The 27903-nt window shown below is 41.2% G+C and overlaps 1 protein-coding gene across 1 annotated transcript in view; it reads right to left on the bottom strand.

The window, feature by feature from the left end:
- Positions 1-1834: 1834 nt before the first annotated feature.
- vps9d1 (VPS9 domain containing 1) overlaps positions 1835-27903 on the bottom strand; it is a 28300-nt gene continuing 2231 nt past the window's right edge. The window contains exons 3-17 of the mRNA XM_004573897.5: positions 25912-26109; positions 25576-25747; positions 25253-25364; positions 21186-21248; positions 19901-19953; positions 19150-19237; positions 18693-18775; positions 17606-17754; positions 17020-17388; positions 16788-16917; positions 14515-14720; positions 13311-13395; positions 9571-9675; positions 7495-7611; positions 1835-3634 (exon numbers count right to left, since the gene is read on the bottom strand). Coding sequence (XP_004573954.1) covers positions 7500-7611; positions 9571-9675; positions 13311-13395; positions 14515-14720; positions 16788-16917; positions 17020-17388; positions 17606-17754; positions 18693-18775; positions 19150-19237; positions 19901-19953; positions 21186-21248; positions 25253-25364; positions 25576-25747; positions 25912-26109 — 1925 coding nt within the window. The 3' untranslated portion in view covers positions 1835-3634; positions 7495-7499. The remainder of the gene's footprint in view (positions 3635-7494; positions 7612-9570; positions 9676-13310; positions 13396-14514; positions 14721-16787; positions 16918-17019; positions 17389-17605; positions 17755-18692; positions 18776-19149; positions 19238-19900; positions 19954-21185; positions 21249-25252; positions 25365-25575; positions 25748-25911; positions 26110-27903) is intronic.

Genomic DNA, 27903 nt, shown 5'->3' with positions numbered 1-27903 from the left:
AGAGCGAGATGGACGAGGAAGCTGGGATAGGGTGAGAAGGAGGAAGGTGAGCAGCTAAAAGAAGAAGAGAGTAGTCCCGTAACATCCAGCCCTCGACATGCACAGGCAGTCCTCTCTTTTCTTGGTCCTTTCTGAAAGCCTCCCTGACATTCGACCCTGGTTTATCATTTACCTTCTTTAATCTGGACACTTTAAAATGGTCTAATAAATAATTTCACTTTGTTTTCTCTCACACATGCTTTAGTTATTCCACCACCAACAATGTTAGTTAACCAGGGAAGGGTGCAGAAAAAGGAAAAGCACTAACGTCTCCCTTTTAGCCTTTTAGCTTCAGCTACATTTATGCTGACAGTCGTGTTTGTTTGCTCTTCATGGGAACAAAATCCCCAAAAGGTTCAAACTTTTTCAGACACGACGTGTGTAACACTGCTGTTCTTATAAACGCTGCTCTGATCTTAATGTTCTCCACACCTTGAGTGAGAGCGAAAACAGCAGAACACCGGCAAGAGAGAAAACTTAAAGCGAGTGCATGCGCTCAGGTTCATGCAGCAGCGTCAGTGATGAGCCACTTGTCCTGGGTCAACTCTGTAAATGAATTGGAAAAGGGACAAAAGACACGGAGCGAGGATGGAGGGCATGCTGGGTGCTGCAGCGGCCTCTGATTCGGAGTGGCATGTTTTTTCCTCGAGTTTACAGGCTTCTGCTGTTATTCAGCCATGTGCCCATCACATCCTCCTGCTCGATCCAGGGTTCATCCTCACACAGACACCCGAACAACCGAGCGACTTAAAAACCAAACTAGGAAAAACACATCAGTGACTTTTGTTTCCCTCTGTTAATAAAGACCAGACATCTTCCAGGTTGTATCACTGATTAACGGATCACTAATTAGAGGTTACCAACCTCCATATGGCTTCTTTTTTAAATTGCAAAAGCAGGAAACTCTCCTGCACGATAATCAATAGACCAGATGTATGAAAACACACTGATCTTTCAGCTACACTTTGAACCTGCTGTGATAATCATCTGAGCTCATGCACACTGCTTAAAGAAGTTAAAAGGAACATTTTAGGAGATGAAAAAATAAATCATGCTGGCCATCTTTACTGATATGGACTCGATGTGTTAGGGATGAGCAGATGGCACATCACTTGATGGAAATGAAAATTATCAACCTACAGAGGGCCCAGAATTCAAAGTAAAAAAAAAAAAAAAAAAAGAAAAAAAAAAAAGAAAGATGCGGTAGGTAGGCTAGTCCGTTTTGCCAACACGCAATTGCAGCAACTCAAAATAGCTCTGCCATGCTTGCATGCATGCCAGGGCGTGGCTCCTAGTTAGGAGACTGATGGTATCCTGGGGCATCACTGAGCTGAGGTGCAACCTGACTGATAACGTCCCAGAGGTGTTTTATTGGATTAAGGTCAGGGAGAGGGGGGTTCGTACAAACGCGTGAACTCCAGAGAGGTTCTTTTCTATCAGACTGCAAATGTACTTATTAATGTTGTAAACTTGGATACTTGAACATGTGAAACCAACTTGCTTCCAGTGGTCATCAGAGGAACTGCAAGTTTTACAGCTTCTCCTGAAATTTTATACATTTCAGATCTTTTGAAGTTTTACTTCAACAATTTCAACATGTTGTATTCATACACAGTCAAACATCTTTACACGGACAGAAAGGGAAGTTTCACTCGTCTGGCACACTTAAGATAAAAGTCTGACATCGTTGCTAGGCTCGGGGTATCATGACTCAAAGTCAAACGCATTTTGACCATTTCATTTGAAATGTATTTTTCCCTCTACAGGAACAAAAAAGAAAAGGAAACAAAACAAATCAACATTTCTTCTCTTTATTGTCTAATTTGTCCAACACATTCATCATTTTTAAAGTTTCACAGTACAGCAGTTCAATAAAACCGTGACTCAGTGGACAATAAATCATTTACATTAAATCGACGCCTTAGTCGTCTTTACAAAACACATTCTGACATTTTTATTAACTGTGTAAACGTTACAGAGGCAAGTCTTTATGTAATTATCAGAAATTGTAGGCAGTAGTAAATTCTCCCCAAAAATGTCACATGTTTTGGGAGGATACAAAAAAGGGAAAAAAGATACATCCAGTAAACTGAAGTGTAAATGATTCAAACAGCTGAAGTGTAGCTCACGTTATTTGACCTGCACTGAGGATTTCTGGGATTTAAAGAGCTACTGGTTTCCACCAAATATGCAGGAAATTAATCTAAAGAAGAAAAGAAAGTGGACCCAACTGATTCTCATCCCAGCACTGAAGACTCAGCTTCCAGAGAAAAGACAAGTATCTAATATGTGTAGATGTGAGGGGAGGAAGGAGTCAAAATAAGGTTTAAAACTCTAAGATACAAAAAAAAGCTATGAAATAACCTGGATAATGTGAGTGTGCAGGAAAACATCCACATGAGGAGAAAAGCAACCCGAGTGCCTGCAGTTAGTAAAACCCAACCTAAACACTGCAGAGCTCCTCCTCCACTACATCTCCACCAATCACCGAGTCCGTCTGAACATCCAACACAACCTCACCTCTGAATGCCTCAAAAACACACACAAGCATTCAAAAATTATAAATGTGCGTCATTTCTTTAAAAAGAGTTTCCCTAGAACAGATGACTTTCCAAATCTCAGTCTAAGCACGCACACCCCACACTGTAAACTTCAGTAGTGCTTTTCAAATCAAACTCCTTCACATTTTAATCGTTTCCTGAATCAGATAATTAAGTTTTGACACATTATCCCTTTTCCTCATTAAAGCCCCATTCACACTGCTTTTCTTTGATGCCGATGCGACAGTTTTATTCGTCTTACTGTACGTAAACATCACTTCACTCCAAGCCTCCTGTGGATAAATGCTCAGCCCCTCCCCTCTGGAAGCAGAGGAAGCTGAAACACCAACGTGCAGCTGTGCTGGGGACTTGTAAGTCGATGAGTTTAGGAAATCTGAAGTTAAAGTCATTCATGCATAACTGGAATGTGAGCTACAAACAGCAACTGCTCTTATTAAACTGCATTTTAATAACTACATACTTGAAATAGAGCAACAATTAGTCCAACTGGTGCCAATAAAGGTGGAAATCAGCATTAGCAACGCTGTTTTCTTTCATCAGCTGGAGAGAGTAAATGAAGCCCACGCTAATTATTCTCAGTAACATGTTAACACATGAATATTTGCCTTCTGTTACAGCATTTGCCTCAGACATAGTTGGAGGAGCCTGTCAGTCCCTGCAGGGAAGCGGTCATCGTGCCGCGCTCAGGTCGCGGACACAAAAAGGTCAAAAACATTTGAGATGGAGAGAAGTAGTAGTTCAATCCTTTCTGCAGAGAAAGGCGTGTCAGAAGAAGTCTGGACAGCAAACACAGCAATCCTTGGATAAGTCCAACTTCAACCAGTCTGAAAACACAACAGGTCCCAAAGCAGGCGCTGATGGGGTCAAAAAGGCTCACCGGCACCAGTTTAGTCCCTCTGGTTGGTTAAATGTAACGTACGTCTGTATGTGTGCAAGAAAATATGCATATGCAGTTTCAGGGAGCTGCAGGTTCAGCTGGAGCCTTTATGTACTGCAGCAGGGGTCACGGGGTGAACGGAAGGATGTGCAGCAGCCTACAACACACAATGGGGAAAGATTTTACTGGCAATACATTTATAATATAATATCTACACTGCATGAGCTGCATGAGGCCATTTCTGTATCCTCCCGGATCTTATTGAAGAGGATCAAGGAAACAAGTATCCCATCTTGCAGGGGGTTGGGGTGGTGGTGGGTATTACCAAAATTCATAATACACCTTCTGAACACCAACCAGGTCAGCGGTGAGTACTTTCAGGGTAGGGTTAGATTAAAATACAAAACACAAAGCTACAAAGCTTAAATATACACATTAAAAAACACAAGGAAACAAACTAGTAGTTAAGCGTGTGCCTAACATGAAACGGGTCACTAGAGGACCAGCAGACGTCTTCTGATGAACACAGATTCATCTTTCACACTGATGAGCTAATAAACGAAACTTGTTTTGTTGCTTTCATCAGGGGCCGACTGCTCCAAACACAGCGACTGGAAACAACCAGGTGAGGAAAGGCCAAAAGGACTCTTCATTACTCTGAGCGCCTCAGAGCAGACAGCGGCAACAAGTAGAGCCATCACGTCGTTACGCATCCTCGATAATCCAGAAAAGGAGCGACTACAATACCCCATCGGCCTTTTATGGTTGAAGGGAAAAAGTACTGCAAGTAACTACAAGCAGTCTTTTATTTTAAGTTGACGTTTAAATTCAGTCAGATAATTCAGGCGTAAAGCTGTAACCACAAGGGGAGCTGTCAATGCAGACTGCAAGTCATCACGATGTAAAAAGCGTTGGTTTGGTCGTCTGTTGAAGTCCACAGATCTGGAACACACTGTTCATTTGATGCTTGCGTCTTCAGACATTTTGCTGCCGTTTCCAACTGTTTGATCTCATATTGGTACTGATTGGTTATTCAGCCTAACCAAGGACAAGGTCTGCATATTAGCTGCGGGTAGAACTACGTGCACAGTACTCACAAATATATCAAAGCTTATTTGTTATGGAAGTTTCTTTGAGCCAATTTGTGTTGCTGATGTTTTTACCAGCTTGGTGGAAACAATCACAGGTGGTACAGCTGCTCTTGGGTGATGCCTGCAAATGCAGGAAGATTGCGACTTGAAGCTCTGCAGTGATTGGTCGATAGGAGGAGCAGTAAGACTCGGGGATGAAGGAACTCTGCATTGTTATTTTGAAATGCACGTTACAGATTTTTGAGACGGCTGCCGTGTGAAATTCACTTTGCTGCACAGGATAAAATGTTTGTAATGTTGCAGTAACATGAGTAAGCTACTCTGCAGCCACGCTAACATTTCAGTCCGGGTCAAAAACATGACGTTACCATTTTAAATCAACCGTCTGCCGTTGCCGTGTGAGCAAATTAAACAAGTATTTAACAATTTTTTAAAACTGTCATAATCAAACTATTAGGTATTGACAACCATGAATGTACTGGTACCCACTAACACATCGTGGCATGCCCAGCTACAGTAATGTGTCAAACAGCTGCTTTTTGGTAAGCCAACATTGTAATTTGTTAGGCTTCTTGCAACAGTCGCCTAAACTCGCTGCACATTAACGATAAGTCCTCCAGTTTCCTCTGACCTGCACTTGATGTTTTGAAGGTCATATCTGAGTACAGAGAGAGACGGGCATTTGACCTTTTCAGCATTTTGCTGCAGATTGATGACTTGTAAGTCTGCTTCGTGGTCGTGTCTCTGCTCCACTGTCAGTGTTGGTAACTTTCAGTGACTAGGATTAAATGCGCAGTAAGAATAACTGCTGACAGTCAGACATAACGCATGTCGACTCGTGTTTGATGACCGTTTCTTACTTCAGAGGCGGTCTGGGATTTCTATGGTACATTATTAAAAAGAAGCATTCAAATACCAATCTGAACTTTGATCATCTTTAAAGCCAAAGCCACGGAAAAGCATCTACACAGCATATATAACCAGACATTCAACCTAAATCTGCTTCTCCGGCACAGAGCTGATTGCGGTTGCTGACAGCTCTGTGCAGCGCAGCAGTCCGCAGAGTTCAATACTTGGCTGTAGTGGAATCATTGTGTCACTGGGAGTTTTGGGAGACGCCAGTTGAGAAATGTCACATTTTGTAACGTGCAGTGTCATCACGCCCCATCCTGCAGAGCAGCACCTTGGGTGCCAGACAGGCCATTCAGTGACACTCTCATCCCTCGGTGTAATGCATCAGTCTCAGTCTACTTCACTCCGGCTATCGCTCCATCTCAACGACCTCTTTTCACAACTGCATCCACACTTCAAACCTTCCTCCAGATGAGCTTTTCAGAACGATGCCAAAACTGGAAATGTGTTCGCTCGTTTAACAGCAGATCAAAACACAACAAGAAGTATCCATCGGTCTGCTCGTCCAGATGAAACTGCATCATATATTTCAGGATCTGCACGTGTGCGGCACTTCCAGTGTCAGTCAACTCAGACGGGTCGTGCTGCAGCATTTTGCTGTGAAATTGGCGGCGTTCTCATTTTTCCATGACCAACAGCACTGAATTCTGTCAGAGCAGACTTCTCTAATGTTTGTGTATAATTTTTTAAAAACTGTTTACAAACCAGACTTCTGCTGGTGGCTGACACGCAGTCCCTGAGAGCACACGGTAAGCAGGAGACAAACGGCACAAAGGAGATTTGGTTGAAGAAAAACAAAAAATAAACAGACTGGAGTCAATTTGTTCATCCGAGTGGTTGCAGGGCCTCCTGCTACAGACTCAGGTTTTACTCAGTTTTGGGACGTGAAGGCTAAGTGAGGCAGAAAGGACTTCTCACAGAGGGCTGCAGAGGGGCTAGCAGTAAAGGCTGACTCCCTGGTAAAGCCACGACGCTGAGGATGAGCCATAATAGACACAGACATGGCACTCCATAAATCCACTTTTCTTCTTTCAGTGTTTGCATGGCTTCTAATGCAGATGAAGTGCTAGCTATCTAAAGCAGAAAACTTCTGTCACGACTGGATGACTTGAGCTAATTCATCCAAACTCACAAGTTTGATCAGCCTTGTAAATTTGCCAGGCTGACAACTTCCTGCAGTACGAGCTATGCAAGCTGGAGGCAGTTAGTTGTAACTTGGCTAGCTATCCAAGGTGGCATTTGAGTTCAACTTTGTGATTAAACTAATCAGAGAAACCAGTTGTTTTTCAAACTCTAAACACCGGTCAGAGGTCACAGGTATAACGTGGTTATTAACTTTTTGTTAACCCAGGTGTTCTGGTTCAGGCTCTGCGTGCACTCACATAAAAGGGGGCAAATATATTTATTTTACAGTGACAGCTGCAAATAAACTGCACGCAGTTCAACATTAAAGGTTACTCAGTATGTTCAGCGCCGACTCTGCACCAGTCTGTGTGTTTTAATCTGTATTCTTGTAGCTGCCACAGCAGAAGTGTCAGATTCAGTGTCAGCGAACTGTTTTAGCGTCACCATCTGAATGGAGGCAAATTCCAGTGACACTTTGCACTGCTGTAACTTTACAGCTGGGCTTCATTTGGCCGCATCAGTCAGGCATGGCTCAACAGTACATATGTGATAACACCAAGATAAATTTTTACATGATTTTAATAAGTTGCTATACCAACACTATGTGTTTATGTTCCCTAATGCACACAACAATGAGACGAGCCCAAACACGTCTGACTGTCAGAGGCACGTCAGGCTCTGATGTTTTACTTGCAGCTGACCAGGTTGCGTTCACAGGTTACCTCACTGACCCATTAATCTCACTGATGCATCCCTCAGGTAGATGGTAATGAAAAGCTTATTCTCTGCAGGATGTTTAAGTCACTGTGCAATAACACGAATGTCACAATAACCTTTACAGAAAAGCTCATCTTCAAAGCATCCATGTTATGTATGGATATCCCCTTACCTGTTTCATATAAGCTTTCCCGCAGGAAGCTGAGCTACGCCGGGCTGCAGAGACTCAACATAGGCCAAAGCACTCTGCATGGAGGTGAGGCAGTATCCCTCCTCTCCTATCAAATAGCTGAAACAGAGAAGTGGATGATAGTAAAAGGTTTTATAGTTTTACACTAACAATTTTTCTCCACTTTTGGAGTTATGAACACATTACACGGTGAGCAGGCTGAGCAAAAGAAAGTTATGGATGCTATATGAAAAGATCAAGTCATAACCAAGGAGGTTTTTAGAGACAGCAGACGAGATGCAGACGAGGCCAGGACTCAACTCTGAGTCCGGGGGTAAGAGGATCGAGACACGAGAGGGGACAGAAAGAGGAAAGCGATAAGATGCTTATCGCTCAGCTGTTATCTGGAAATTCTGAACAAAACGTGCATTTGAAGGAAAAAAGGAGAAGAAATATTTTGTGAAGCCACTACAGTTAGCGGGATTTCTGCATCAATTACTCATAAAATGCTCTCCGATCTTTATCCAAGTCACAATCATAGACAAACTGATCAGGGTAGCGGCGCACAAACAGTTGCACTTTCATGTTATCAGTGAACACAGCGTTTAATCCTTCACACTGCAGACTAAAAACTAAGTTAACTCCTTAATTAATGAATTTACAGTCAGCTTTTTTTCCCTCAGATGAAAATATCAGAGACATTTGTGGCTGAGTTTAAAGTCAAACTTCTTTTTACTGCTCTGATTTGAGTTAAGTGTACGTTGTGATTCGAGGTCAGTTATTCTTTTAAAAACCCATCTTTCTATACTTTTCATGCAGCTTTTACTTCAACGCATTTCTGTGAGAACGGGAGTCTCTCCTCTAACATGAATGATCTAAACTCAAGGACTTTATTTGCACTTTTATAGAGAAGAAAACCAAATCCCAAATATCCTGACATTCCTCAGCCAATGCCAGTCTAACCAACCGGCTTTTACAATCCACTCTTTTTGGAGATATGACGAGACCTTTTGGGTGTGGTGTGTAAACTCACATGCTACTCTGCCAAAGACGTATGGCTCAAGCAGAACAGCACTTAGCTGCTTCTGGTGACATGAGCGTGCTCTGCACCGATCATCATCAGAAAAGAACAAAACTTCAGCCTGAAAAACATTTGATTTGGATTTTTAACCCTGACAAAGATGAAAACTGGAAGCACTGCTGTTGCTTTGTGTTTATTTAGATCTGCACAGAAGACCCAGTGTCAGCATCATTTCTCATGGTCAGTGTGTTTGCTATTTATTGTCACGTTTGTGTCTCCAGCAGACATCGAGCAGTCAGATTCTAATCAACATAATTCTGAATTCCGTTTTATTTGATGAAATATTTGTGACTTCGATAACAATAATGTTCTCAAGTAAGGATATTTTTAGCCAGCTAGCTCTAATTTAGCTACTCTGCACAAACAGGGCCAACGTTAGCTGCCCAGTTTAAAATAACCATCAGCAACTTCTCAGATGAGTCTGAATGAACTAGCAGGCTAGCTAGTCTTCAGTATCATTAGCTAGAAGAAAGAAATTTGGTTTAGATTTGATTCCAAAATCCAAACTCTCCCTCCACATAAAGAATATACAGCCGATGCCGACTGCAGTCTTCACCCGAGGGCCTGAAACGCTACAGCCAACTATCAGCCCCTGTTTGTTTGCTCACTAACGCTGTCACTGGCACCACCTGAAGCCACAGTGTTTTCTTGTCCTTTTGCGGTGGTGTGCTGGTTGTCGTCAGTGATTGGCTGACTCTGATCTACCTTTAGCCATTGTTGCTCACTGTTGGATGGAAGCGCGACGCAAAGCAAAGCTTTAGTTTTGTCCTTCATATAGAATCACTACAAGAGGCAACTAAGAGAGCTGAGGAAGGTCTCATTACAGCCTTTCAGACAAAAAGTTTCTTAATTTTAAACTTGGGAATAAATAAGATTTTACTGAGCGGCAGCATGTTAACAAAATACTCACGTTTTACTGTTATTTTATGTATTTATGCACCAAACTGTAAGTTTATCTGCTCCCAGGGACATCATCACTTTCCATGCGGATGACTCACCCTTCATGAATGAACTCCTCCAAAGCAGCACATTCAGACACCAGCTGAGGACACTGACACCGCAGAGCCACGTAGGACAGGATGGGTAACAGGTCGTCTGCACCGCTGTCAGAGGAAAGGAAGGAAGGAGGCGGTAAGTTCAAGTAAGAGGGAAAAACAAAAGCAAATAAATAAAGATGAAGGGAAAAAAAGAGTGACATTCACAGAGTATGACTGTATGCACTCTCCAGGGGACTGAAAGGAAACTAAATCAAACGTAGCTCTTAACGGGATGCCTGTTCGGGGATGGAAATGATAAAGCTTTTTTTCCTCCCCCCTCCTTGCTCCCTTTCTGAGATCTGTTGGGAGGACAAATTGCAGCCTGGGAGATGATGACAGCTTGATAGCATTTTCCCTGTGTGCAGACAGTGACCATTTGTTTATCAGGACTCACACGCAGGGCTAACTGCTCGTTTGCTAGTTTGCGTGAGAAGGCAGGTTGCTGGCCCTCCACTGACCCGGTGCACATGCAACTGGATACTCTCCTCCTGCGGGTTCTGGAAGGTGTGGACGAGCTCATGTAACCGCTGGGAGCCGGACCTCACATACTCACACAATCGCAAGCCCTGAACTCTAATCTTCAGAGTTCACTACTGTAAACATACACATCGATCGCTCACACGAAAACTGGTGTCTCTGCATTCCAAGGATACAATGCAGTCCAGCCACATGCACAAGTACTGATCTCTCAGGGAAGATTAGGCCACATTATGGCTTTGCAGGGCTCTTTAGTGGACAACAAAGTTTAAAAATGCAAACGGCAGAAGCAGAAAGACAGAAAATTTCCCGATTAAATGGATGTAGAGGGAATACAGAGGATCACAATAGAAGAGGAAGGGGAAAAAAAAAAGGACTAGATGGCTTTTCACAGAATAAAAAGACGACAACTAGTACAAAAAACAAAACAACAAACCACCAACTAAAACTAGATTCTAAAGAGTAAGGGTAAAGGCCAGGAAAAATAATTCTAATTTGGTTATACAAAGAATTTATTTTACAGTGAAAGCAAAAAATACCCCAAAGGAAACCCGTCTAAATTCTGAGGGAATATTTAATTGAACTAGTGTTGTTGGGTCAATGATCAATGAAAAGACCAACAACATTTGGAGGGATCTCCAACAGCCTGTTAACGATCATCCTGAATCACAGCCAGAATCATTTTTTAAATATATCTGCCACACTAACATTTCAGGTCGTGTCTGGTAATATAAGTGAAGGAGACGTGAGCCAAAATGCGCACACGGCACCATTTGAAATTAATCCATGTGTGGGTAGCAGCTACATTAGTCCATCATCAGCATCTCAAAACTAAAGCAAGAAGAACAGAATGAGGATGTTTCTGTCTGCTTTGATTTTAAAGTAGAACTTAACAGGCCTCCTCACTTGCAGAGACACTGGTTTGTCCAAGATTTACTGGTGAGAGATTCCACTGTGTGCAAGGGGTGGGTATGGTGAAAAATCAGAGAGGCAGGTGAGCAATTTTACAAATACACAGTAAAATCAGACTGAATCACTTCAGGTAACTGTGGACCAAAAGTAGAGAAGAGCCTGGAAAATGTTGCGAGGTACTAGCACTTAAACTGTTAGGCTAGATCCTTTATTATATGTGAACGAGACTCTGTTGGTATAGCACACCTTCGCCTTTATCACACTGGAAATGGGAAACAGTCCCAACCCTAATCCCAGTGCGAGTCTGGGTGAAATAGGACAAAATGGCTATGATATAAAAATATAAATTTTTAAGGTAAAGCAGGAAGCGCCGTGATGTGAAGTTTAAATTACATTTTGTCGCTGTATTTTTCTTAAACAAATTTTCTATATACTGAACAACGAAACACCAGCTAAAGCCAAAGCACACAAATCCTGACCAGATGCATCTTTGGAAGACAAAGCTGGGGGACCAGTCAGGCACCGAAACGCTGCAGCAGATCAATCCATACGGAAACACGCAGCGAACAATAAATAGTGCGCTTCAGTGTTGTTGCACTGGTGTACTCGATATACACAAGGAGAGATAAATATGCAATATAAACATAAATATTAACACATACACACACTCTGTGAAACATCTTGATTAGATTTTTAAAAAACGACTTTCCAATCTGAGTCAGGCCTTGGATTAAAAACACCCACTCTGTGAGTCACAGTGACATCCACAAAGGCAACCTGTATTTAAAAGGGACTAAGAAAAGCAGTCACATATGGCCCTGCACTGAGCTGCAATCAGCAAAGAAAAACATGCCAGCGCTGGCAGTCTGGGGCCAAAGTCCAGTCCAACCTGGAGATTTCATCTTTACTACAAGATGGTAACAAAGCTCTGTGAAATCTAAAATAGTCACCGATTGAAATGTCTGCTGTGGCAGGACACAGCGTGATTCGTGTTTCCACATAACAAGTGCAGCGTGATTAGGTTTGCATTTCTTGGAGAGACATTTGTTGCCCAGTTGTTTCTTTTAGCGTCGTGAGGGTACACATCAAAATCCCTCAACGTCACAACTTTTCTGGATCAAAAGCTTTGAGAAGTGCTGCGCCCAATCAACTCTTCCACTGCCGTGTCTCATCACGTCACAAGCGCTCCGATGCAAAGAGACAGATATGGAGCAGGAGACACTGCCTCAGCCGCTCAACAACAACAACAACTGGAGTGTACAAAGAAGAAAACGTATCCAAGAGCTTTCTGAAGGAGGAAGATGTTTTCCCCCTTGACTCTTGGAGCAAACAGGATTTTTACAAGCATTAATCACACATAAAACCCATTTAAAAGCTGCTGACATATCCCCCCTAGGTTTTGAGTCGACTGTTACGAGTCCTATTATAAAACATCTAACCTTAACTTAAGTGTGGTCCTTTTAACAGCCTCATAAATGCTCTTATTCTAGGACTATGATCCCCACCCATTCAGTAAAGGAAATCCAGCGTCTGTTTGTTTACTTGCGGTCACTAGAAGTCTCAGTCTCTGTTTGCATAAATAATAATGCCAAAATACTGTCAGCCCAAATTACAGATGAAGCCCAAACTCATGCTGATTTTAACATGTTCTCTAGCGGATACAGTTCAGCGATAATACGAAGCCACGATGAGAAATATGCAGAGCTCGGCTGCCATTTATTTTACAAAGTTTTGGTCCAACTCTGTCAACAAAGAACACGTTTAATTTGCTGAACCCTATGCATGCTACAACCTACTGAGCATTTGTCTCTGGGTATCACTGTTCAGTCCACAAAACTCCATCCCTTTTCATTTATTCCCCAAACCTCCTCACTGGACCATGGTGTGTTGCAGGCTCAGCCAGGACGACCCACTTTTGGGCCTGGTCAGGAAGAGGCGCTCTACAGGAGGGTAACAGACCCAAGACAGCGCCTGCTGTGCCAGACCTAAATGAGCAGTGATGAGAGCTGACAGGGCAGCTACCAAGGCAGGGACCCCTTAAATGATGTTTGGGTACTTATGAGCGGATCTCGGAAGAGTCTTTCCCTTCCTATTAGGAGAATATGCAATGAGGAAAGGGCTTTCATTTAAGTTTAATGAGGTGTACTTTATAGCAATTCAACTAAAAGAACAATACACCACTGTGTTGTATAACTGTTGCATTGTTTCTCAGTTACATTTGTCATTTTTGTGTGTTAGTGAAAAAGAAAGATTGGTCAGTGCAGTACCACAGTAAAGGCCCAGATACTTACTGGAGCTGATCATTTACTCACATGGCCGCTGTTTTGGGAGTCGCGTCCCCTTCATGAAGACACCTGTAATCCTCGGCACAGGCACAGATCAGGCGTAACGTCCTCACTGGAACAAAACACAAGAAACGATAAAACTCATGGAGCACTGCAATACAGACTGAATGCTTCAAATATAATATAAGATATCGAAGTATTGACCCAGTAATTAGAGATAGCAGCCAGAGAAACAGGTTTGGATGCAAAGTTGAGAGGAAAGAAAAAAAACAAAGGGCGCATTGGGACATTAAACAGATGCGTTGGGACAAAGTGTTACAGACAGATGAATCTTATTTGGAGTTTGAGGTGTTCTGATGAGAAAGAACGTGCTCGGAAATATCTGACATGTTACATGGAGCAGGTGTGAACGCCTCGGGCGCTGCAGTGGAGGGAACGGCCATAGACCTCGCAGGCTATTTCCCCCTACAGCAGGACAATGACCTAAAGCAGACTGTGTGACAGGAGCAGGCAGTAGGCTGATATTCTGTTTATAATGAGTCAGCCCACACAGTCATTAGATTTCAGCTGCTGTGAGAACAGACCGACTGTCAAAGGTCTGTGAGACTGACAAAAATGGATTCAAAGCAAAGTTTAAGGTACAAAATTATTATTTCAATCATTTACTGAACAAAATGTTTTTTTCTGGGTTTAGTGCAAATACATAAATGCTGGTTTAGAGTGACATCAGAGACCATCTGGCCAAGAACTGTTTATCTTTAAAGCTCACAAGAAGAATTGACTTATGCCTTCTTCACTCTGAGGACGTGCACCTAACGGCTGGCTGCCCTCACACTTTACAGATGCAGAGAGCTTTTAGTAAAGTTTAATGCTGATGAATAATAACACTTAGTTTTCTATAAATGTGAGGTCTTATGATTAAAAACAGACTGAATTTAAAATTCAAAAGGACACGTCACCAGTCACCAAAGAGTTTCGAACAAACATGAAACCCTTCTAACGAAGCAAAATTAAATGTTTTTTGTACCTTTCAAAACCTGCAAATACTAAAATAAAAATTAGCGTGAGGAGGTTAGAGGCAGAGCAGTACCAAGCCTCAGGCCATGGTTTTCTGCCAGAAAAGGGTGTATTTCTTCTTTCAATTGGAATTAATCCTCTCTTAAGAGCAGCTTTCCATCCCAAAACTCTGCCTTTGTGTAAACGAGAATAAAAACAACACAATCTGACTCACCAATGCATTCCAGTTTCCTCTGTGGACATCGGTCATGAATGAGAAGTTTGAGCTCCTGGATAGCAGACCCGTAGGGGTAGGAACCTTGTGGGGAACCGGTATTTTGGGGAAACAGTTTCAAGGGAATGCCGATATCTCTAGGTGAAACATCGCTGTACAGCTTCACACTGGTCTCGTAGGCCTCCTCCCTTTCTACATACACCTTCCTGAAATCAAAGACATATGGCTCCAGAGCGAAATCCAACAAACGGACAAATAACTAAATGATGGAAACGGAGCAAAGAATGATACAAGTCTGGGAAGCGTCACATGAAAACCTGGTAGTGGTTGTGTAGGGGGTACATTTTGGATATTTAAACTCCAGGTTATTCCTAGTCGATGGCAGAATGAGGAATAATTTTTTAAAGCTTTCCTGGAAACTAAGCTGGATAACTGTCACAGACTGAGCTCCTGCTGTCTAATTGATTAAAAACATACCCTAAAGTGGAATAAAAACCCCAGAATCAAGAAGCTTTTCTTATTTCTTGACGTGGTTGTTAATATTTAGAACATGAGCACAACACATCGCTCTTCCACAGGATCATTGTCTGACACCCTCATACCTGCTTAACATAAAACTCAACAAAAATAGTTCCACTTTAGCTTCTAGCTAAAATTAGGGCACATCACCACGAGACACTGCAGAGCAGAATTCTTGCTATTCCACTTCTTATTTCTGCAATAAAGTAAAAAGTATGGCAAGTTGATGCATAATTATTAGTATCAATAAAACTTAAAATTCTCCTCCGTCATTCAAGAAACGATACAGCTTCCATGTGGTAACAGTGGACTGTATATAAAGGATGAACACAGCCATGGTGATGCAGGTGATGTCACCTTTCTGAAGTCTCCAGCTGAGCGTTCGTGTTTTGAAATCATGCATCAGCGCAGGGCGGGTCTGACCGACAAACACAGGGATACTGCTGAAGATCGGATCTCAAATTTCTTTCAAGCTGTTTCCGACATAAAATCTTTAAACTCTAATTTTCTGGCTTCTTGCAAGAGCTTTTTTAAATTTTATTTTAAACATATTTTTTATATTTATCTTAATTATCTAAATCACCCAGCTCACTTCAGTGCCACGACACCAACTACCACTGAATTTGTTTGAATCCAGCTAAACTAAAGGTTGAGTATAGGAAATGCGGAAAATTAATGGCACAGCACACAACTGGGAATCAAATATAAACCACAATAATGTTAGAAGTACCATCACAGTCAACTACAGCGAAATCTGCAACACAAACAAGTTGAGAACCCAACCAGAGAACAGCAGATGAGGGAAGCTGAGCAAAAACAAGAGCAGCACTGCCACATGCTGGTCAGAGACCTTGACCCACTGGTTAAATGAACTTTTTAAGTGTTTTTACACAGTCTGAAAGCTACATTTGTAGCAGCCTTTTCCATCCAGTTTAAGCAGACAGCATAACATACGTCTAAGACTCATTTCTCTCTGCATGCAGCCTGTTTTGATCCATTTCTCTACTCTGCAGCAACCTTTTAAATTCAGGTAAACGTTTTCACAAATTACCTCTAAATCTGAACCGGCACGTGCACTGCACCTGTGTTTTCCTAAGAGCACCGTCTCACACCCTACACTCTGTGACAGAAGAACATTTTGCTAACAGTAAGTTAGTGAGTTTAATTAAGGCTGTAAAAAGCTAAAATTGTGTATTATTATTTGCACTAAGTAGCAGTTTGCATGACTGCTCAACAGTGAAGTCATTACTATACAGTATTTGTCACATTTCTTTTACGTGACAATAAATGACTCTTTGAATTTTGTTGGGGATTTAAAGATGTCACCAACACTAATTAATGCCTCCTAGTGTTTCGTCCCACACTAAAACTTAAATTTAATAAATATGGGTGATAAAGGGACAACAATGTTAGAAACATGTTAACTTGTTTTATCTTATTTTTTCTTCACAACCTTAAAAATATCTGTTTTATGGGAACTCAGACTTTTAACGACCTGCAGGAAGCCAAGCTTAAATTTGGGTGTTCAAATCTGGATGAATAATCTATTAGAAGCAGTAAGGCAGTTACTTAATAGTACGTATAATTTAATATTTAATAGGAAAGCAGTTTCTATGCACTATATTTCTCAAGAATTTGGTTACATTTGGCCATAGTGGATTATAAGATCTCTATTATCTAAACAGCTCTTTGATTATTGGTGTTTCGGCACCTTTGTGCCTCTGGCACAGAACTGAGGATTACAGGTGCACTACCTGAAAAGAGCCACTAGGGCGCTCCACAGAGGTGTGAAGAAGGCTTCCTCAATGCTGGCGAGACACAGGTCCTTAAAGCTGGCAGTGTTTAGGCACTCAAAGGACAGCAAACACAAAGACAGAAGCTGATCTGAAAGACAGAACACAGCCGTATCATTTAACTCCCATCAATGAATGCAAATGTCGTGACAAGAGAAGAGTTTGCTGTTCCAAAACAACAAGCTGTGCTCACCGATTGCAATATGAACGTCCTTGACGACAGCTTTCAGGTGTTCTTTAAGCGCTCTCTTCTCCAGCTCCTGGACGTGGCTCTCATCCTGCTCCAGCGGCACAGAAAAATCGCAGACCGAATCTGAATCCGAGGCAGTGTCGTCTGTGCTGCTGGGGGGTTGAACCCAATCCATCTGAGTCACAAACTGCTCCAGATCTTCAAATGAGTTCTCCCGGTCCATTGTCCCCTGCTCGCTGGGCTCCTCCGCCTCTTCCTCCTCATATTTAGGGATGAGGTTGTGGGAGCGCGAGGGAGAAATCAAGGAGTCTGTGCTGAAGCTCTTTACACTTTGGGTACTACATGCTGTCCTGACTGGTCTCTTCGGAGTCTCTGTGTGATTCAGAACATGTCACCATTAACGTAACTTGGTTCACTCCAATTAACAGCATCACGAGTCCAGAACCTCTAAATGCTGCCCATACAGAGTAGAGCTGAATCCAGTGTTCTGTCTCAAATCCTCATTAACAAAAATTTAAACTAGTTTGCACAAAAAAGAAGCCAAGAGAACATAAATATGAACCCACTGTCTTCCAAACCAACCCCTTACCTGGATGAAGTGGGTTGTGAATGCTGTGACGTGGTCTCAGTGGCATGGCGGGACTCTTAGGGAGACCTTTACTAACGATGGGGTACAGCCGGTTGTAAACTCGGTACTGATGTTTCCTCAGCAGCTTCACAACTGGGTGGTCGGACCGGCTGAGGACACAGTTAAGAGCGATAACAGAATCCACTGACGATGCAAAATCAGAAACGGCTGTGGGATAACACAATTTAAAAACTTTCCAAGTCCACAGATTAATAACAAACTGTGCTCCAGAAATCATTAAAGATCATTAAATGACTGAACATCTTTTAGAAGGTTCATTATCATTCATCTGTAAATACTCTGCACTACATTGTGTTTCACTTGTCTTAAAATGGATTAGAGCTGAGTGTTTCTTCATTAAAGGCATGCAGCTCTCTTCAGACTGCATTCGTTCTAAACTCTGACAAACGTGTTTGCTTTGTCATCGCGCGGTGCTGTGTGTGTACACGCATATGAGCTCCTCTACCAGAAGTCCAAACTACTCTCAGTGAAACAAGTACATGCAGGATTAGGACTGCCTAATTCTGTAGCACAGTTAAACCATCTGAAGCAAATACACAACCGTTTATGCATATTCTATAAAATCTGTGCTGTATATGATTTATTATTGTGTTTAACTTTACTGTAAATTTGATAATAATAAGTGAAACTTTTATTAACTACATGTCAAACCAAAGGACAAAGAGAAAGTCAAATCAATCCTCGAATTCAGCTCAATTTCTCTGGTGTTGTTGAAGTCGTGGCAGACAGTTTTTTGCCTTTATGCATATTTCCCTATTCGTTACTTTAGTTTCGGCTTACTGCCTGGTTTCGTCTCTTTGCAATTCTCCAGACACTCAAGCCAAACTACCCTTCTGATTGACAAAACACCACTTAAACACCCCAGTACTTGAATAAAACCCAGAAAGGACAATCCTGAGCAGTCACAACATTTGAATGCTTTGACTGTGTCTTGTTGTGTTAAAAAAAAAAAAAAAGCACAAATAAATAGCACAGGTATTTCTCCACACAAGAAAAATAAACCGTTTTCCACCTTGTTGTCAGTTACCTGAGCAGGTAGGAGACCAGATTTGACACTAACGAGACATCAGGAGTCTTCTTCATTTTGGCTTTCCACTGTTTGGGCCAATCCTAAAGAGGCCAAAAACAAAAACGTCATAAACACATATATAAAGGTCTATTAAGTGATTAGTCATTAATTAACCAACATAAAACTCAATACTTGAGAACTTGTGAAAGAAAACAGAGGGGACTGCTGAAACGTGGGCTGCCTGTAACTTGCTGTGCATCGACACTGCATCAGTAGAAAAACAACAACATGCAACTCTGTGTGATTTGGAACAAACTAAGATACTTTGCTGGAAACTGGAGATTTGAAGAGGAAATAAATATGTAGGTCCAGAGTTTGCCATCTTGTTTACTGTACTTGAATTATTTGCTGCTATGCAAAGTCTTCTAATCTTCATTTACACCTGCCAACACTTTTTAATAGCATTTAAACTTACATGGTCCTGTTCATATTCCAGAACATTGGTGTAGAGAATACGCTGCTCTCGCTCCTCTGGAGTCATTGCCCCAGACGCTGCAAATCTCCTGGAATGACGAACGCACACACAGGAGAGGTTACTGAAATTGTATGCCTGCCAGTGATCGCTAATTTTGGAAGCAGATCCCCTTGTTGAGGTTCCAACAGCCACTATGTTTTTGTCCTGACTGCAAAACCCCAGCAAGAAACCTGCAATCTCTGGTTTATTATGCAGTAGGTTATTTACACAGTTTATAAACACTGTAATTTGGTCAATAAATGCTATAAATAACAGCACAGAAGTTATACTTAATACAGGATCACTGTCATGTCTGGTTAACCAAATGTGCAAATAGAAGGAGGAATTAATTACATGCAGGTGTGAAGAAATGAGAAATATTATGGAAACCTATTTATAGCTACAGAGTTCAATCTGTGCATTAAAAAAAATAAGTTATTTACAGAACTTTTAAAAAATAATTTTCAAAAGTGTGTCCAGTTTTCCTGACATCTGTGATTTATTGCAGGGACTTTATACTTCTGTATGAAATTCACAGTGCAAACCTATCGGTCATCATATAACACCTCCCTAGAAATATAACTTCCTGTCCCAGCTTGCATCAGGCATGAGCACAAAGAGGAGTGCACAGCTCTTATACATTTACATTTAAGGTGACCAAAACAAAGATGCTTTAGTTTAATTCACTGTGTTAATGAAAAGCTCACTGTACCTGTTGGCCTCTTCCTGCAGCCTCAGTCTTCTGTCCTCCATCTTCCGCTGTAGCTAATGTCAACATTAAGGAAGTCTCCAAACCATTGCGTGGATAAGACGTGAGTATATCCTGGGAAATCTTATAAAGTTCATTAAAGCTTTAGAGAGTTATACTACTCACATGTTGCCACTAATGTCCAAACCAATGGATTTTTCTTTGATAAGAAGCTTGTAACAACTTTTTAGTATTACAAGTATAAACTTAATCAGCAATCAGTAACTGATTAAAAGCTTCAGTCATTTTTCAAGCAAATGTAAAAGAGCTTTACAAAAAGCTGTACGACCTACAGATCAGCTGATGAAACACAGGTGAGCTGCATTATCAGTGTCACCACGTTTTACATTTGTACGACCGTTTAACCAGAGAGATTTCCAACACACTGGGAAGTCTCATTTGAGTAATATGGATCAAAAATCTGTTGGTTTTTAGTCTGAATGTAAAATGCACATCTTTGCATTTTCTGCTGTAGCAACAGGTCAACTTTACAAGTCATTTAAAAGCAGCTGGTTACTCAGAACTTTCAATAAACTTTGTCAAAGCATATTTAATATCTAACAATAATAACAACAACGATTGTGGGTCAGCATCACTGACTGAGGAAAGTGAACTTCACTGGGAAAGTGAAGCCACTACACTCCACCAGCCTCCACTGACAAAAAACACTCAAATCACCTTACACAACACAGAGTTTGGCTCAGCAAGTTAGTTTGCTATTGTGTGATTTTGGTGTTTTGCAGTGTTAGTGTGGATCCAAACTATCCACAGCACTGAAGCCACACCGTGGCTGGAATCTAAAAGTACGGTTTATGCCAGTGGAGTGGGTGATTCTGCAAAGAGTGATTTCTTTCTTAGTGTGTTGTTTCCACAACTAACTCTGCAATTTAAACAAGGCGATCCAAAAAGGACCGCTTAACTCAGAGAGCATAAAATTTAGGATACATCAAACAACAAAAGCAAAGCTTATTCAGCTAAAGGATGAACGTAAAAAAAAAGCAAAAATCAACATTCCTAAATCAGAAATCCAAAGTTTAATGTCCTTTTCCGCTTTAACCATTCTCTCTTCTCCTGGCCCAATTCCCAGCAATGCACCACCTACTTCATTGGCATTTGAACATAATGCAAGCATCAAGGCGGGGATTGTTGCTCAAAATTAATACACATCTTTGTTTTTTTGCATTTGGATTGGTACAAACCTTAAAGCCCCATGCAGTAAATCCAACTGTTTACCATATTCAAAGGATACAGCATCCTGCCTGGCTTTGGCTATGATGAGGTTCTCCATCATCTGCCGCTGGAGAGAGAGTGTCTGAATGGGGAAAATGGAGAGAAGGCTATTTACTTATTACTTTACTTCACTGTATGCATCTGTTCAATAAAATGAGATCTAATCTTGGACTCTACTAAAAAAGCTTAACATAAATCAAAGTTCAAAATATTCCCCTGGGCCTTAATGCGGCCTTTCCTCTATTTGAGAAAAAAAAATGATAGCAACCATTGATGAATCTTTCTGTAAATAAAACAACCGCGACTCACACATACCTTAAACTCAGATTTCTAAGTACTAGAAAAATAAAGGTTTTTCCTGCATCGACTCAGAAATGTGGAGGCACATATGGGCCAACAGGGGACAAAATCCACACCAGAAATGTCAATGACACTGCCAACCACCACTTAAAAAACTACAGGATGCATCATCCAAGTTCCACACAACATGAAAGTAAAGTATTTGTTGGTGATACCAACACAAACTAGTTCCCTCCACTCCAAGTGTGCAGCCACAAAACTCTTACTTTACTTAACAACTATATCATGTTGTGGTTCTGTATTAAAAGGATATCTCCTGGTTTACATGTTTTGTAATAGCAGTTACATTAAAAACTATTTAAGACGCCCCACGTAGTTTTAATACCATTCTGTAAATAAACGTTAAATATACTGGGAATCCCTGATGTGCAATTTAAAGTGCAAACCTTGAAAATACTTCACCTTTTTCCATAAACCACAGAGCATTTTAAGTTTATTTATATTGACTTAATTATTATACTGTGTATTTTAAAACACAATGCCCTAATTATTTGCCACGGTAGTGTCATTAAAAGCTTGTGGGGGGGACGCGTCAGTGGCGTTAATTGGCTAACAAAATTAGCCATTATGACTTTACCTTTACAAACGCCTTCAGTTTCCTCCAGAAAACACGAGGCTCCGCAGACTGTCGAAACATATTCCGCACCTAACTGACAAGTTAACGTTACTTTAAAAACCTACAGCTCAAAATAAAAAAGATCTCTACAGAAAAAGAAGTGTTAGCCTACAACCGAGCCAATTAAGAAAATAGCGAGCTAACCAGATGTAAGCTAAACTTGGCGGCATTTTGCTTACCATTATTTATTATATATTTTTAATGTAGCGAGTTTCCCACTAAAATTATAAAAAACGACGAGAGAAAGTTCTGCTTTGTAGCTCACACGTTACCCGGCTAAAATAAAACGCTCTCAGGTAGCCTGCTCCCTCCGCCCGTCACACTCACCATTAACAGCAGCGGAACCGCGAACCGGAAGACCAGAATACAAAATAAAAGCACAGGTAGCGCGCTTTAATCCACCAGAGTTTCCATTATTTTTGATTACCATCGCAGAAAATGATTCAGTACTTAAACTGAGGTCAAAGTTTGTGACATTAAATACATATTAAATACAACTATTAGGCGAATAACAGAAGAAACTGAGGATATTTTATTCTAAATCAATAGCACTTAATCAATGTTTACCACATCTCTGTAGTAGAATTGCATTAGTATGATAAATGTCCCTAGATCTTAGATTAATATAAACCACTTGTAGATGTCAGTATCCACAAACCAGGTGGTGCAGCACAGAGAGGCTTTGATTAAGTATCTACACCCCTATGTAATTCATATTTCTATTTACCAACTTATTTGAAGCATTAACTTTAATTTCAATGGTCACCAAAATGTAAAAACTATTGGTAGTAATACATCCACCTGTACATTCACCCACCAGCTGGTGAAAACTTCTGTCTGCAAGGGGCAGCCAATCAGAAGAAAGCCTTAAAAAGAAATTAGCTAAATCTAAGTTTTAGACAAAACAAATGAGAATAACAGGTCCTTTTAAAGAAGATTCAAAGTGCGTGAGACTAATGTCTACCAGGCAGTCAAAGAAAGTTTAATTTACAAATGCAAAGGCAGAAAAACATTTTACTGACAGGGTGAGCGACCACAGTCAGGGAAAAAGTGTGTCAAATTTCTGTTTAGGCTGAGCAGAGACAAAAAAGAAAGAGCAATCACATAAACACTGTTTTCCCACAACCGTTCCCACACTCACTAATACACGTCATTTAAGGATTTACATTTTGGCTGCTGCCTGAGCTTTTGTTTGGAGCTGATGAAATACATGATGTAATGGAGCATTATGAATGTGAATAGTAATGCTGGGAAAACAATGAGATGGTGAGTGAGTCTGGCATTGCGATGAAACTTGACTCGGCTAGCTGCGTTTAGTTCGCATAACCGAAATAAACACTATTTTTGTGCAACATTAAACTTTTATTTTGATAAATTCTTTCTTTGCCTCATTTACAGGTAACAAAATCAAATCAAACACAAACGTAAAATGTGAATATGTGTGTTCTTATCTTTAAATTACCTTTGAATGTACATTCACAGCATGCTCATATGTTAATGTTAAATACTTAAAAAGCACCACTCTAATGCTGCTTGCCATCAGCTCTGACCTGTTCTTTGGCATGCTCCTCACATCTCTGTTAGGGTGCAGCACCCTGCTGAAGAGCCCATTGCTGATGAGGGCGTTACATTAAGGTGGAGGAGTTTAGTAAGCGGGAATATATTGAAGTAGCATCAACATGAAGGTGAATTTCTGAGATTTACACTGAGCCCTGTACTGCCTCCTCAGGCCTGCCTTCTTCTGGTTCATTATGGAAACTTTGGCTCTTCTCTCATTGATGCACACTATAGACAAGTGTGAGCAATGCACTTACCAAGAGCTAATCCATCTAAAACACGCCCAGCCTGATACTGGTGACAGTGACAAAGATGTCAGGAAAGACGGACCAATCCTGCGCACTGAATATGTCACCTGCACCGTCCGTCAAGCATAGGCCATCTTTTCAGTAGGAGAGGAAACACTCAGAACCACAAAGTGAAACTAATTAGAATAAAAACCGTTTGTCTTTCTTTGTCTTCCCTTTTATCAAAATATAATCTTCACTGTTACTATGAGGAAGTGACTGGGTAAATATGCTAGCATAAAATGAAGGTTTTACAGTTTAAAAGGTTATATTAAGATTGATATAAAAGTGATTAAAATTCTATTTATTTTTAACTTTGTTGAAGTTGAAAGTTGAAGCACATTTATGAATCGCCTCCTGTTTTAACAACACCTTGTATAAGTTCTGGGACTGAAGGTTTCAATATGTGAAATATAGAAGTCCGCATGAAAGCGTAAAACCTGTATATGTTCCTCAGCATCAACAGTATCTTCACATAATCGCGACACTGCCATCAAAACCAGAGCTTAATAAAAACCCAACAACAACACAATTTTACATGTTTTTAGATATCGTCACAGGCTGGGCTCTGGCCTCCCTCTCACACTTCAGTTAAAACTTTACTGTTGCCCAAATTTGAAGTGTTTTCAATAAACTTTACCTACCAATTTTTAGACCCTTTTCCAAAAAAAGCCCCCCTTTGTTTCATTTGTGCCACACACATGCAAATTGAGTGTGCTGTGGTCATTTAGTGACAGGGAACAACAAACTTCAGCGAGTACGGGAGACAGAAAGTAGCAATCAGAGCGCGACCATTATCATTAAGTTATGTCTATGATAACTCTGTCAGATGACATCACGGCAGCCTCGTGGCTTTAGAGGGGAAAAAAGATTAAGTGTGATTGAATATCCAGGCAAATCGGACCAAATATGTATACACATGCTGCAAAACTGGAAGGAATAATATCAATAATTGAATCCCTTCTTTCAGGTGAAACTCTAAAAACCAGTGGGATGTTTGGACCGACTCTTCCTCAGGAAGTTTGTCCTCTGGCTAAGAAAAATCATCTACCTGTTATATTCCACATGCAAAATAAAGGTGCAAACAAAAAATACTGTTAAACAAATTTTTATATATCACTAAAATAAAAAAATGTAACATTTTTGGAAATCGTTTTAACAGAAGTTGTCACGTCTTTACATTTTTAAATAAACTTGTGCTCAAACAAGGACAACAAAGTAGCGTATGTGACAACAGACTGAGACGAGTTCATTTCCCAAACTTACCAAAGATGTCTTCTGGTAGGCTTGACCAGGTGTGAGTCTCGCCAGGCGAGCTTCGTAATTAGCTTTCAGCTTCTGGTTCAAACGTGAGGCTTCTTCGATGGGTGTCAGCTCCCTGCAGCGCACAAACGCATAAACAAACAATACATGACTCACGGCGCGCGTCAATTTAGATAACAAATCGACTGCAACACGTTTGCTGTTTCACTTGAAAACACTGTGCTTTTACAGGAATCCAGAGCAACTACTAAGTCTGTTCTTCTTTGTTTGTCCAGCTTCTATCACTGGAGCAATATTTCCTCTCCTTGATGAAAACCAGTCTTTACTTTTTGCCCGTGTCCTGCGACGCTTCTGCTTGTAGTTTGTGGAAGACTTCGGGAGGCAGGAAAGGTGAGGGCTCCTCGGCTTCGTCTGACAACAGCCTGCTGCGACCGCTCACTCTGGGACTCGAGGATTTATGGTCTGTGGCCACAGGAGCACCACCCACAGGTACTGTGACTGCAGTCAAACAGAGACCAAGAGCTCAGGCTAAAGACACAATGAGATGACGTAACACTGTGCAGCAGGTGACATCTCACTTGTGACTCCTGGCTCCAACTTAGCAGTGACTGACCAGTGTGTTTACAGAAGAGATGCTTCTGATTGGAGGATAACGTACTCACCAGTGTCTGCAGTGTGAGAGGCAGGGACGACCGCAGTCTGATGGGGCTCTGGTAGGCCAGGTGAACCCGAAGAGAAAGCAGAAGCTGACAGGTCGGGGGGCTCGGTGCTCTTCCCTACAAATGACTTGGCTCGCTCCAGACACTGCTCAGCTAGGGTCAACATCCGAGCCACTTCCACTGACACCATCTCCTTTTCCACTGAGGCCAGAAAGACACATATCACGCCATGAGATGGGATTAATCTCTCTACTATACACAGGTCATCACATGGCATGAGAAAGCTGATTGAATTTCACAAATGGTTGATTAGTTCAAGCCTTGATCGGAATGATTAACAGTGTTGGAACAAGAGGATTACTGAGTAGCAACCCTTGATTGGTCCGGGTCACAAATCCATCGAGTCCAACACGCTCACATTCAGGTGGTACCCTTATGGCTTGCAGATAACACTGCTTTTTGATTGATCAAAGCAGCCACACAAACAGGTCATGGTGCCATGATTGCTGGTACACTGAGGCTACATCCGCACGTACACGGGTGTTTTTGAAAACGGAGATTTTCCATTTTCTTTCTTTTTAAAAATCCCGTCCACACGTGCAGTTTGGAAAAATATCTCCGTCCACATGTAAACGCCAAAAACGCAGTCAAACGTTGTCAAGAACGTGCCGAATCCTAGCCGTGCAGAAATGTTGGCCAGTCTAGAAGCCTGGGAGGGAAAGAGTAAACAGGGTTTTATGCAAACCTTCAGGACAAAAGCTTTGTGTTTTTCTGGAAAGGCAGCTAATTTTGTGTTACTTTTCAAGTACCTTCATCATTTCAAATGTTAATAACCAGAAACAGGATTTCGGCTGGTGTAGACTCACAACTTGGGAATGAACTAAATGCATACAGCATGCATAAATTTAATTACATTTTTTGTTAATTTATTCAAAACTGACGACGCCTCTGCCTTTCTGAATGGATGGACAGTAACTGCATGTGTAAGCGTGTAAAAACTGCACACAGAGTAACAGCAACAGTTTTTTGTCTCATTGTAGAAATTCATCTCATGTAAACAATAACATGGCGCACAGCGTCACGTCAAACAAGGTGCACACCTTTGAGCTTGCGTGAGTAAATCTCCGTTTTCTGCGTCCACATGTAAACACAAAAACAGAGTTTTTTGAGAATCTCTACCCTGGCAGGAGTTTTTAAAAATCTCCGTTTTCAGTGATCGAAAACGCCGTTTTCATGTGGACGTAGCCTGAGATGATGAACAGATGAGCCTATCTGCCTCATAAAAACAATCAGCTTTAAACCCACAGATGTTAAACCGAGTAGAGCTTTGGTAACTGTGGCGGCCACAGGATATGATTTACCAACAGACTCCATATAAAAGATTCAATTATTGGCCATTTTCATGTTGTACATTTTTGGGCTGTAGCCCTATAGTCCCCTATTAAATCTGGACTATCGCACAGCGATGAAACTGCTCGGATGTATCCATGAATAACAAATGCTGAAACATTTTTGTTCCATTTTTGAGCATCAAAGATGTAGTACCTTTAAGAAACATTAATGCAGTTACATTTCATACTCTGAATGAGCTGCCACTTTCACATGTTGTGCACCTTATGAGTCCACTGCTATACAAACATTTTAAAGAGTTCTGAAGTGCGGGACTGCGGGAATTCTTTGATAATAACAAACAGCACTGATTTTTGGATCAGGAAGTGAGCAATGCTTTTTCCTGCTCTGAAGTTGTGGGCCTGACTCACTCGAGGAAGCACTGCTCCAGGAACTTTCGGTACGTCTGTATTGTCAGAGGTTGCTTCTCGTAAGGTATTAAAGGAACAGAGGAAACGGTCAGGAGGGTAGTTCTGCTTGTAAACTGGTTCATGTTCCGTGTTCAGTGTCTGCTTTAACAAGCACTGGACTGTTCGCACACTAACAGGTAAACTGAGCAGAGACCTTATACCATTATGCTCCTTCATCATCAGTCACACATTTCCT

The sequence above is a fragment of the Maylandia zebra genome, linkage group LG7, assembly GCF_041146795.1.
Source record: "Maylandia zebra isolate NMK-2024a linkage group LG7, Mzebra_GT3a, whole genome shotgun sequence".
Taxonomy (NCBI): domain Eukaryota; kingdom Metazoa; phylum Chordata; class Actinopteri; order Cichliformes; family Cichlidae; genus Maylandia; species Maylandia zebra.
Note: the sequence above shows the minus strand (reverse complement) of the source record. Positions and strands in the feature narration are given on the sequence as shown.